Below are 12,491 nucleotides of genomic sequence, written 5' to 3'. Positions count from 1 at the left end.
ACACAGCCTGCTAAAAATATTGTAGAGGTTCTTGGGCTAAACCCCAAGGAGATTATTTGGTGCACACTTTCTGTCTCTCTGCAGGCTTTTTGTCCCCCCCAGTTTCCTGAGGACCAGACATTCTTACTGAGCCAGGGCCCCATGTGGCCTTGAGAAGTGGAAGATAACTTCTTTTTTTTCCTCTCAACATTCAGCCTCCTTTATGCTGTAAGGTGTCCAGAGAAGGGCCAGGAGGAGGAGCAGAGGGCTGGAGCTGCTCTGCTGTGAGGACAGGCTGAGAGAGTTGGGGTTGTGCAGGCTGGAGAGGAGAAGGCTCCCAGGAGACCTTCTGGTGGCCTTCCAGGATCTGCAGGGGGCTCCAAGAAAGCTGGGGAGGGACCTCTGAGGGTGTCAGGGAGGGATAGGACTGGGGGGATGGAGCAGAACTAGAAGTGGGGAGATTGAGATTGGCTGTGAGGAAGAAGTTGTTCCCCAGGAGGGTGGTGAGAGCCTGGCACAGGTTGCCCAGGGAGGTGGTGGAAGCCTCCTGCCTGGAGGTGTTTGCAGCCAGGCTGGATGTGGCTGTGAGCAACCTGCTGTAGTGTGAGGTGTCCCTGGCCATGGCAGGGGGTTGGAACTGGCTGATCCTTGAGGTCCCTTCCAGCCCTGCCAGCTCTGTGATTCTCACTTTCCCAGCCTCTCCTGGGAGCTGGGAGCTCTGCATTGTGCTGCCAACATCACAACTGATGTTTCAGTAGCAGCCAAACTGCTGTTTGCAAAGCTTCCCAGCTGCCTGATAAAGATGGGAGAGGAGAGGCTGAGCTTGTCTGGGGAACCTCTGTGTTTCAGGAGGCTTTAGCAGATTTTGTGGCTGGCTGCAATCAGCTTGGGCTGTAGCTGCTGTCTGACACACAGAGCCTTCATGCTTGTGGCAGCTGTTGAATCACAGCATGGCAGGGATTGGGAGGGACCTCTGGAGATCATCTTCAACCCTGCTGCCAGAATAGCTTGCACAGGACCACGTCTGGGTGGGTTTTGAATTACTTCAGGAAAGGACACTTCACCACACCTCTGGCCAGCCTGCTCCCCAGGGCTCCACCACCCTGAAATTCAAATGTTCCTCCTCATATCTTTCACAGAATCACCAAGGTTGGAAGAGACCTCAAGGATCATCGAGTCCAACCTGTCACCACAGACCTCATGATTAGACCATGGCACCAAGTGCCACATCCAATCCCCTCTTGAACACCTCCAGGGATGGGGACTCCACCACCTCCCTGGGCAGCACATTCCAATGGCTAACAGCTCTCTCAGTGAAGAGCTTTCTCCTCACCTCCAGCCTAAACTTCCCCTGGCACAGCTTGAGACTGTGTCCTCTTGTTCTGGTGCTGGTTGCTAGAGAGAAGAGACCAATCCCCACGTGGCTACAACCTCCCTTCAGGGAATTGGAGAGAGCAATGAGGTCTCCCCTGAGCCTCCTCTTCTCCAGGCTAAGCAACCCCAGCTCCCTCAGCCTCTCCTCACAGGGCTGTGCTCCAGACCCCTCCCCAGCTTTGTTGCCCTTCTCTGGACACCTTCAAGTCTCTCAATGTCCTTCCTAAACTGAGGGGCCCAGAACTGGACACAGGACTCAAGGTGTGGCCTAACCAGTGCTGAGCACAGGGCAGAATGACTTCCCTGCTCCTGCTGGCCACACTATTCCTAATGCAGGCCAGGATGCCCTTGGCCTTCTTGGCCACCTGGGCACACTGCTGGCTCATGTTTAGGCAGCTGTCAATCAGCACCCCCAGGTCCCTCTCTGTTTGGCAGCTCTCAGCCACTCTGACCCCAGCCTGTAGCACTGCCTGGGGTTGCTGTGGCCAAAGTGCAGCCCCTGGCACTTGGACTTGTTGAATGCCATCCTGTTGGACTCTGCCCATCTGTCCACACTCTTTCTTTATGCTTCTGCTGTTCTTCTTTGTACCTTTTGTGCCACAACATCCCTGTGAAAAGATTTCCATCAAGCTTGTGTAGAAGCTTGTGGAGCAACCCTTAAGGTGTTTCTTTTCCCTTGGACATCACTACTACCAACTTACCTGAATTTTGCCTCTGTTGCATTGAAGTTTTCATGAATTGAAGGTCCAGCTGTGCATGGCATGGCTGAGCATTGCCTCAGTGACCTCTACCTGAATTAAGCCTATTCTGAAAGCTGCCTTCTCTCCTCCCTCTCAGGATATGGCTCTCGTGGCTCCTGAGGCGCCTTCGGAACAAGCCAGGAGGGTCTTCCAGACCTATGACCCTGAGGGTAAGGGCTCTGCTTCTGCCTGGCAGCAGAGCTGCTGCATTGAAGTGTACTCACTCAGAGACAAATGCCAACTAATCAGGATTGGGTAGAGGAGCTCTGCAAGAAACAGAACCTTTCTAAAGGATCATTCTTTTCCAGAGGTCCTGCTTCCAAATCACAGACTCACAGAGTGTCAGGGGCTGGAAGGGACCTCCAGAGCTCACCCAGCCCAACCCCCTGCCAGAGCAGCAGCACCCAGGGCAGCTCACACAGGAACACAGCCAGGCAGGTGTTGAACATCTCCAGAGAGGGAGACTCCACAACCCCCCTGGGCAGCCTGCTCCAGGCCTCTGTCACCCTCACAGTGACAGAATTCTCCCTCCTGTTTCCATGGCACTTCCTCTGCCTCAGCTTCCACCACTGCCCCTGGTGCTGGCATTGGGCAGCACCCAGCAGAGCCTGGCTCCAGCCTCTGGGCACTCCCCCTGCACATCTTGAGCAACAGCAAGGAGCTCACCCTCAGGCTCCTCCTCTCCAAGCCTAAGAGCCCTCAGCTCCCTCAGGCTCTCCTCCTGAGGAAGATCTTCCACTGCCTGCAGCAGCTCTGTGCCTCTGTGCTGGACTCTCTCAAGCAGTTCCCTGAGGTCCTTCTTGAGCTGAGGGGCCCAGAGCTGGACACAATATTCCAGCTGTGGCCTCAACAGGGCAGAGTAGAGGGGGAGGAGAACCTCTCTGACCTACTCCCCACAGCCCTTCTAATGCCCCCCAGGATGCCCTTGCCCTTGTTGGCCAGCAGAGCACATTGCTGGCTGATGGTCAACCTCCCATCCACCAGGACCCCCAGGTCCTTTCCCCTTCACTGCTCTCCAACAGCTCAGTCCCCAACCTCTCCTGCTCCACGAGGTTGTTCTTTCCCAAACACTGCACTTCAAGTCCATTCCAGGTTCCACAGCCCAGGGCATTGTTCTGTTCAGACCTGATTGGCTGTTTAAGAGAGGAATGAGATGCTTAGCACTCCAGACAAGGAATTATCAATGCAGTAGTGAACCCACAAGTAAGATGAAGAGATGCTCTGAGGACAGCAGTAAGGGAAGCTGAGTAAAGCACTGTGCAAAGTGAGGCAGAGCTCCTAGGGTGTCAGTGTTTAACCTTGCAGTGTTCTTTGTGATCAACCTAAAGCTTCCATGTAATCTGAGTTCTCCTCCATTGTGTTTTCATCAACCCCTGTGGCTGCATCCTGTGTGGAGTTCTGCTCCTGGCCCAGCAAATGGAAAAGAGATCCAACACTGAGGTCCCAAGTGGACTGATGGAAGGGGGTGAGACCATGCAGCTGTCATCCCAAGGTGTCCAGTGGAGATGGAGACTGCTGCAAAGAGGTTTATCACTCACAGCCTGAGAAGCTGAACACCTGCTGAAGCAGGTGTTCAGCTTCTCAGGCTGTGAATGATAAACCTCCAGTTTCTTGTCTTGCACTCCTCCTTTCCCCCCCAAGTGAGAGAGAAGTGTCTGAAAGCTTCCAGCAGCCTCTCATCTGGTTGCAGATCTGGGAGTTAAACTTGAGGTGGTTGCTTGGGCCTTGGAGTGAACTTTCTACTGCTGGAAAGCATTTTGGTTTCCTTGCCTAATGAGGAGCTTCACTTCTTCCTCAGATAATGGGTTCATACCTGACACTCTGCTAGAAGATGTAATGAAGGCTCTGGACCTTGTTTCAGATCCTGAATAGTAAGTATGATAAAATGTTAATTGGCCACATATTGATGATCATTTAGGAGGCTTATCTGATTGTTCCTTTGTCCCCTGCTTGCACCCTGGGCACAGAATGTGCTTATCACAGAGTGTTAGGGGTTGGAGGAGACCACCCAGACCTTACCTTTGCCCTTGTTGCCCATCATTCAAGTTCTCCCTGCCCAGCTCTCAGCCTGCCCAGGCCTGGCTGAATGGCAGCACAGCCCCCCTGTGGCAGCCACTCCACCCTGTTTGGTGTCTTCAGCAGGCTTGCTGACAGTGCTCTCTGTACCCTTACCCAGGTTGTTGATCACAGTGTCACAGTATCACCAAGGTTGGAAGAGACCTCAAAGATCATCGAGTCCAACCTGTCACCACAGACCTCATGACTAGACCATGGTACCAAGTACCACATCCAATCCCCTCTTGAACACCTCCAGGAATGGGGACTCCACCACCTCCCTGGGCAGCACATCCCAATGGCTAACAACTCTCTCAGTGAAGAACTTTCTCCTCACCTCCAGACTAAACCTCACCTGGCACAGCTTGAGGCTGTGTCCTCTTGTTCTGGTGCTGGGTGCCTGAGAGAAGAGACCAACCCCCACCTGGCTACAACCTCCCTTCAGGGAGTTGGAGAGGGCAATGTGGTCTCCCCTGAGCCTCCTCTTCTCCAGGCTAAGCAACCCCAGCTCCCTCAGCCTCTCCTCACAGGGCTGTGCTCAAGGCCTCTCCCCAGCTTTGTTGCCCTTCTCTGGACACCTTCCAAGTCTCTCAATGTCCTTCTTAAACTGAGCGTCCCAGAACTGGACACAGGACTCAAGGTGTGGCCTAACCAATGCAGAGCACAGGGCACAATGACCTCCCTGCTCCTGCTGGCCACACTGCTCCTGGTGCAGGCCAGGATGCCATTGGCCTTCTTGGCTGCCTGGGCACACTGCAGGCTCATGTTCAGGCAGCTGTCAATCAGCACACCCAGGTCCCTATCTGTTTGGCAGCTCTCAGCCACTCTGACCCCAGCCTGTAGCTCTGCCTGGGGTTGCTGTGGCCAAAGTGCAGCCCCTGGCACTTGGACTTGTTGAATGCCATCCTGTTGGCCTCTGCCCATCTGTCCAGTCGGTCGAGGTCCCTCTGCAGAGCCCTTCTGCCCTCTAACTGACCAACATCTGCTCCCAGCTTGGTGTCATCTGCAAACTTGCTGATGAATAGATTGAATAGAACTGGTCCCAGTACTGACCCCTGGGGAACTCCACTAGAGGTATTTAAGTCAGCTCTACATTAAAGGGAAGGAACTCAGGTTCAAAACATCTCTAGCTTGGAAAGTGCAAACTAGATGCCAACCCCCTCAGAGATCTCCAAAAGAGGGGAAATGTGTGGGCTGGTTTATAGGGGTCACAGCTGGTTGTTCTTGTGGAGTGGCAGTGGAGAGTGCAAGCTGGCTGCCCACCACCATCTGAGAACTGAGTGATGCTATTTGCTCTCCTTTCAGATGTTCAGAAGTGCAACTAAGGCTCCTGAGCTCTCTGTGTGGAGAACAGTAGTCAAAGCTAGAAACAAAAGACAAAGAGGAAACTAAACCCTGTCCTAAGTCCTGTGTCCAGGTCTGGGCCCCTCAGGTTAGGAAAGATGTTGAGCTGCTGGAAGGTGTCCAGAGAAGGGCAAGAAAGCTGGGGAGGGGTCTGGAGCACAGCCCTGTGAGGAGAGGCTGAGGGAGCTGGGGTTGCTTAGCCTGGAGAAGAGGAGGCTCAGGGGAGACCTTATTGCTCTCTCCAACTCCCTGAAGGGAGGTTGTAGCCAGGTGGGGGTTGGTCTCTTCTCCCAGGCACCCAGCCCCAGAACAAGAGGACACAGTCTCAAGCTGTGCCAGGGGAGGTTTAGGCTGGAGGCGAGGAAGAAATTCTTCCCAGCAAGAGAGATTGGCCACTGGGATGTGCTGCCCAGGGAGGTGGTGGAGTCACCATCCCTGGAGGTGTTCAGGAAGAGCCTGGCTGAGGCCCTTGGTGCCATGGTTTAGTTGATCAGATGGTGCTGGGTGATAGGTTGGACTCAGTGATCTCATAGGTCTTTTCCAACCTGGTTAATTCCATTCCATTCCATTCCATTCCATTCCATTCCATTCCATTCCATTCCATTCCATTCCACTCTTTAGATTCCATTCTTTAGATGGAGAGTGTCCCATTCAGTTTTGTGGACTTTAAAACTCCTTTCCCAAGGGCCTTAACAGAGCCACTCCCTTGAGAATTACAGAGAGAAGCCAAATAATTTCCTGCTTTGGTAGGACCAAGAAAGTAAAATACTTAAACATGAAGACACAAAATTGGCAGCCAAAAGGATAAAATACTGCCAGGCAACAATAATCAAAAAGACCTTAGAAAGGCAGCTTCTGCCCACAGGCCCTGGCAGGAGACCTGGGTGCAGAGAGGTAAACAAGGCAGCTGGGAGAAGCTGAGGCTCAGCCTAGTGCCTGCATGAAAAAAATAGGGAAGAATCTGCACTTATGGAAGTGTTAGCTCTGAGAAGTGATTCACCACGTGGAAAAGTATTGCCAGGCAGGCAGCAGAGCACCCTGAATCCTTTGTGTGCACTGGGGAGGGCACCAGGGAGTACTGACAGAAAACATCTGGTTGGAAGAGACCTCCAGGCTCAGCCAGGCCAACCTCCACCCAGCACTGCAGGCTCAGCACCAAACCATGGCCCTAAGCACCAGCTCCACACACTGCTTCAACACCTCCAGGGATGGGGACTCCAGCACTGCCCTGGCCACAACATTCCAAGGCCTCAGAACCCTTCCAGGCAAGAAAGATTTCCTAGCAGCCAGCCTGAACCTCCCCTGGGGCAGCTTGCAACCATTGCTTCTGCTCCTGGCCCTTGCCACCAAGCAGCAGAGGCTGTCCCCTCCTCGCTGCAACCTCCCTGCAGGGAGCTGCAGAGAGCAATGGCAGAGCTGTGCACAGCCTCTGAGAGGCACATGGCAGAGTGTGCTCCACTGACAGCCACCTCTCAGCCATGTGGCAACCTCCCTTCGGGGAGCTGTAGAGAGCAAGGAGGTCTCCCTCAGCCTCCTCCTGCCTGAACACCCCCAGCTCCCTCAGCCCCTCCTCGCTGGCCATGTAACAGAGAGTTGCAACTCAGTGTTCAGTGTTCAGTTGGGTTTAGCAGCAGTTAAGCTTTCTGTTGCCATCCACCTCTCCTGCTCCAGCTTAAGCTGTAGTGACCTGGAATTCTGTTCATGCAGCAAGGCTTTCAGAATGGGATTGTTCTGTTCTCCACTGGGTTGGGCTGCTTTGATAGCAAGCACACCATGCAAATAAAGAGCATGTCTTCCAGATTTTAGGTTCATGCCACATGAAAGACACAAATGATGAATGTCTCTTCATTTTAGTGCTTAGAGACTCTTGGTGGCTTTGCCAACCTCCTTTTAGCAGCAGGTTGGTTGGCAGAGACAGAGCAGTGCCGAGTTCAGGAACGCTCACAGGACAGCAAAAGGCCTTTGGGGCTCTCACCCTGGGTTCACATTGCACAGGTTTCAAATGATCAGAGCTACCACTCACTTGAAAAGATCAGGTGAGTTTTGTTGACAGGCAGCCAGGGTTGGGCACCTTGCATGGTCAGAGCAGGGCAGCAGTGCTGGGCTTGGCAGGCAGTGCTGTGGCAACACAGCAGAGCTTCAGTGTGCCAGGCCAGAACTACCTTGCTGGTGCTGCTCCACTAAATGTTTGTTGGTTTTTGTCACAGTGTAAACCTCATGAAGACCAAACTAGACCCAGAAGGCCTGGGCATCATATTGCTGGGCCCCTTTCTGCAGGAATTCTTCCCTGAGCAGGTAATCAGTGTAACTCTTGCTGCAGAGCTCTCTCTCTTGTGCTTCTCCCTTGGGATCCACTGAACACTGCCCACAGCTGCTCTCCACAGGCACTGCTGCATGCTTGGCACAGGGCTGACCAGCAAGTCACTTCTGCTTCTGCACCACCACCTGCAGCCTTCCAAGGAAGCTCCACTGGAGCAACTGTGGTGGTTTGAGGCCTCTAAGGAAAAACCCACAAGAGCTGAGTCCTCCAGGAGGAGCAGGGAGGTCTGGGGGTGGATGGGAGAGCTGTAATGCTGCTATTCAGTCCCAGAATCCTGCTGTCGTTATAAGCTGGCAGCAAGGCCAACTCTTTCCTCCCTCCTTTCAGCTCTCTGGAGGGAGTTCTTATCTGGTAACGTGAGGAAGGAGGCCTGTTGGTGGCATTTAGAGGCCTGACTGATTTTCCCCTGTGCAATTATGGTCTGCTTAGGCCTAATGGAAGGGAGGCAATGGCGAGGGGAGAAAAGGAGCATTGGGGTTTGTGGTTTGGTGTGGCTGGGGGAAGGTTTTGGGGGGAAGGTTTTTTTTGGGGGGGGTTCATGTATCCTGGCACAGTTTCTGTCCCCTGAGGTTACTCTCTTCCTTCTCCTAGGACTCCAGGGTTTCAGAGTCATTCACTGTTTACCATTACAATGGACTGAAGCAGTCAAACTACAATGAAAAGGTAAGAGCTAAGAGCAGATTTCTAGCCCTGCTCACAAGTAGTGTGCAGCACTGCTTGGTGCTTACAGACAGAACACTAAACTTGAAAAAGGCCTCTCCCAAAAGTCTTATTTTGATTTTTTTCCCCAACATGATGTATTTGTGACTGAAGACTGCTTTGTGCTCCTGGTGGTGTTTTGGCTGCTCGAGTGCATTGGTTGGCCTCAGCTCCTCTCTTAAGCTCTGCTGTGAGGATAGGCTAAGCAATCTGGGATCACTCTGCCTGGAGAAGACTCCAGGGGGACCTTAGAGCTGCCTCCCAATACCTGAAGGGAACCTCCAGGTAGACTGCAGAAGGACTTTATCCAAGAGTGTCCACCCCTGGGCCAAGGGATAAAGGGATTTAAATGGAAGGAGAATAGGTTTTGATTGGATCTTAGCAAGGCAGTCTGCACCGGCAGGGTGGCAAGGCTCTGGAATGGGTTGTCCAGAGGGGATTTTAAGGGCAGGCAGGCTGACAGGAGGGTTTCCTTGGCAGGTGATGTACGTGGAGGGCACAGCAGTGGTGCTGGGCTTCGAGGAGCCCATGCTGCAGACCGACGACACGCCGGTGAAGCGCTGCCTGCAGACCAAGTGGCCTCACATAGAGCTGCTCTGGAGCACCGACCGCTCCCCGTCCCTCAACTGACCGCGGGCCTGCCCTGCCAGCCCCTCTGCCCGGGGCAGCAGCACGCTGGGGTCCCTGCTGGCTTGTAAATAATGATTACCAACACTTTTTCAGTGTTAATTGGAATATTTAATTTTTTAATCAGATTGATTTCTATTACAACAGTTTCCTCCTCTTCCTTTGGCCGCTCTACGTCCCCCCAAGGTGGCTTCCCCTCACGGCCACCAAGAAGCCTACTGACAAAGTCTTAACCTTGCCTTGCCATCTCATGAAGGCTTGAAAAGTGTCTGATACTGCAGAATCTGCACATCAGATCCATTAAACACCATCTGCAGGGTCAGAATCTGCACATCAGATCCTTAAAGCATCATCTGCAGGGCCAGAATCTGCACATCAGATCCATTAAAGCATCATCTGCAGGGCCAGAATCTGCACATCAGATCCCTTAAACACCATCTGCAGGGCCAGAATCTGCACATCAGATCCCTTAAACACCATCTGCAGGGTCAGAATCTGCACGTCAGATCCTTAAAGCATCATCTGCAGGGCCAGAATCTGCACATCAGATCCATTAAAGCATCATCTGCAGGGCCAGAATCTGCACATCAGATCCCTTAAACACCATCTGCAGGGCCAGAATCTGCACATCAGATCCCTTAAACACCATCTGCAGGGCCAGAATCTGCACATCAGATCCATTAAACACCATCTGCAGGGTCAGAATCTGCACATCAGATCCTTAAAGCATCATCTGCAGGGCCAGAATCTGCACATCAGGTCCATTAAACACCATCTGCAGGGCCAGAATCTGCACATCAGATCCATTAAACACCATCTGCAGGGCCAGAATCTGCGCATCAGGTCCATTAAACACCATCTGCAGGGCCAGAATCTGCACATCAGATCCACTAAACACCATCTGCAGGGCCAGAATCTGCACATCAGGTCCATTAAACACCATCTGCAGGGTCAGAATCTGCACATCAGATCCTTAAAGCATCATCTGCAGGGCCAGAATCTGCACATCAGATCCATTAAACACCATCTGCAGGGCCAGAATCTGCACATCAGATCCATTAAACACCATCTGCAGGGTCAGAATCTGCACATCAGATCCATTAAACACCATCTGCAGGGTCAGAATCTGCACATCAGATCCATTAAACACCATCTGCAGGGTCAGAATCTGCACATCAGATCCATTAAACACCATCTGCAGGGTCAGAATCTGCACATCAGATCCATTAAACACCATCTGCAGATCAGATCCTTAAAGCATCATCTGCAGATCAGATCCTTCAACATCATCTGCAGATCAGATCCTTAAAGCATCAGCTGCAGATGAGATCCATTAAGCATCAGCTGCAGATCAGATCCTTAAAGCATGATCTGCAGATCAGATCCTTAGAGCATCATCTGCAGATCAGATCCTTAAAGCAGCATCTGCAGAATCAGGTCCTTAAAGCATCATCTGCATAATGAGATCCTTAGAGCATCATCTGCAGATCAGATCCTTCAAGCATCATCTGCAGATCAGATCCTTAAAGCATCATCTGCAGATCAGATCCATTAAGCACAATCTGCAGATCAGATCCTTAAAGTATCATCTGCAGATCAGATCCTTCAAGCGTCATCTGCAGATCAGATCCATTGAGCATCATCTGCAGATCAGATCCTTCAAGCATCATCTGCAGATCAGATCCATAAAGCATCATCTGCAGATCAGATCCATTGAGCATCATCTGCAGATCAGATCCTTCAAGCATCATCTGCAGATCAGATCCATAAAGCATCATCTGCAGATCAGATCCATTAAGCACAATCTGCAGATCAGATCCTTAAAGTATCATCTGCAGATCAGATCCTTAAAGCATCATCTGCAGATGAGATCCTTCAAGCATCATCTGCAGGATCAGAGTCTGCAGGATCAGATCCTTAGACCAGGAAAGCTCTTCAGCCTCCTCTGAGCCATCTGGGCATGTTTGATTATTTAACTGATACTGCTTACATCCCAGGCCCACAGGGTGTGGCCCAGAGTGGCCTTGGCACTGGCTGGGATTTAATGTGCTGGAGTTTGTTTTGCAGTTTCTCCTGCAGTCTCCTTTATCCTGAAGACCTTGCACAAGGTGACAGAAAGGTGCCAGATTGTTAGGAGCATTATTAACTCCAGTCCATTAACACTCTTCTCTTGACAGCTGTGTACCACTGGGGCATAGTTACCAGGCATGTTACAGGTGCAGAGACCATCAGAGGAGAGATGGATGTCTGCACATTGATTTGAATTGGTATGACAGACATGTAAAAACAGCAGGAAGGATTCCTTGTCTATAACCTTTGAACCATTCAGACTTAACCAGGTTGCCAAATACCTCTTCTCAGTCTGCCCAAACACGCAGTGTCAGCCAGCCTTATTGTGTGTTAAGTGCATGAGAGCCTCTGTTCTGACATGATTCTATCCCTTTATTTATTATCAACATGTTAGCCCCAGAATAAAATCTTTTCCTTGGATCATGATGCATTGTTTGGTGTTTGGTTTCAGTTGGAGTCGACTGCTGCCTCTCTTCAGCCGTTGACACCATCCCCCGCAGCAAACTGCTGGCCAGGCTGTCAGCCCCTGGCTTGGGCAGCAGCACTCTGAGCTGGGTTAGGAACTGGCTGGAGGCTGAGCCCAGAGAGTGGTGGTGAATGGTGCCACAGCCAGCTGGCAGCCAGGCACCAGTGGTGTGCCCCAGGGATCAGTGCTGGGCCCCAGCCTGTTCAATATCTTTACTGGTGATTTGGATGAGGGGATGGAGTCCACCATTAGTAAGTTTGCAGATGACACCAAGCTGAGGGCAAGAGTTGACCTGTTAGAGGGTAGAGAGGCTCTGCAGAGGGACCTGGCCAGGCTGGACAGATGGGCAGAGTCCAAGGGCAGGAGATTGAACACATCCAAGTGCCAGGTGCGGCACATTGGCCACAACAACCCCAGGCAGTGCTACAGGCTGGGGTCAGAGAGGCTGAGAGCAGCCAGGCAGAGAGGGACCTGGGGGTGCTGGTTGATGGTAGGCTGAACATGAGCCAGCAGTGTGCCCAGGCAGCCAGGAGGGCCAATGGCATCCTGGCCTGCATCAGGAAGAGTGTGGCCAGCAGGAGCAGGGAGGTCATTCTGCCCCTGTACACTGCACTGGTTAGGCCACACCTTGAGTCCTGTGTCCAGTTCTGGGCCCCTCAGGTTAGGAAAGATGTTGAGATGCTGGAAGGTGTCCAGAGAAGGGCAACAAAGCTGGGGAGGGGTCTGGAGCACAGCCCTGTGAGGAGAGGCTGAGGGAGCTGGGGTTGCTTAGCCTGGAGAAGAGGAGGCTCAGGGGAGACTTTGCTGTCCACAACTC

General features: G+C 52.2%; 1 protein-coding gene across 1 annotated transcript in view; it reads left to right on the top strand.

Moving 5' to 3' along the window:
• The window catches only part of MINDY3 (MINDY lysine 48 deubiquitinase 3), a 64,670-nt gene extending 53,036 nt beyond the window's left edge, over nucleotides 1-11,634 (top strand). The window contains exons 11-15 of the mRNA XM_068146380.1: nucleotides 2,191-2,263; nucleotides 3,892-3,964; nucleotides 7,700-7,787; nucleotides 8,404-8,475; nucleotides 8,992-11,634. Of these exons, the coding sequence (XP_068002481.1) occupies nucleotides 2,191-2,263; nucleotides 3,892-3,964; nucleotides 7,700-7,787; nucleotides 8,404-8,475; nucleotides 8,992-9,141 (456 nt within the window). The 3' untranslated portion in view covers nucleotides 9,142-11,634. The remainder of the gene's footprint in view (nucleotides 1-2,190; nucleotides 2,264-3,891; nucleotides 3,965-7,699; nucleotides 7,788-8,403; nucleotides 8,476-8,991) is intronic.
• Nucleotides 11,635-12,491: the final 857 nt, after the last annotated feature.

The sequence above is a fragment of the Melanerpes formicivorus genome, unplaced genomic scaffold (assembly GCF_026170545.1).
Source record: "Melanerpes formicivorus ecotype bairdi unplaced genomic scaffold, bMelFor1.0.p_v2 SCAF_13, whole genome shotgun sequence".
In the NCBI taxonomy this organism is placed as follows: Eukaryota; Metazoa; Chordata; class Aves; order Piciformes; family Picidae; genus Melanerpes; species Melanerpes formicivorus.
This window is presented reverse-complemented; position numbering and strand designations above follow the sequence as displayed.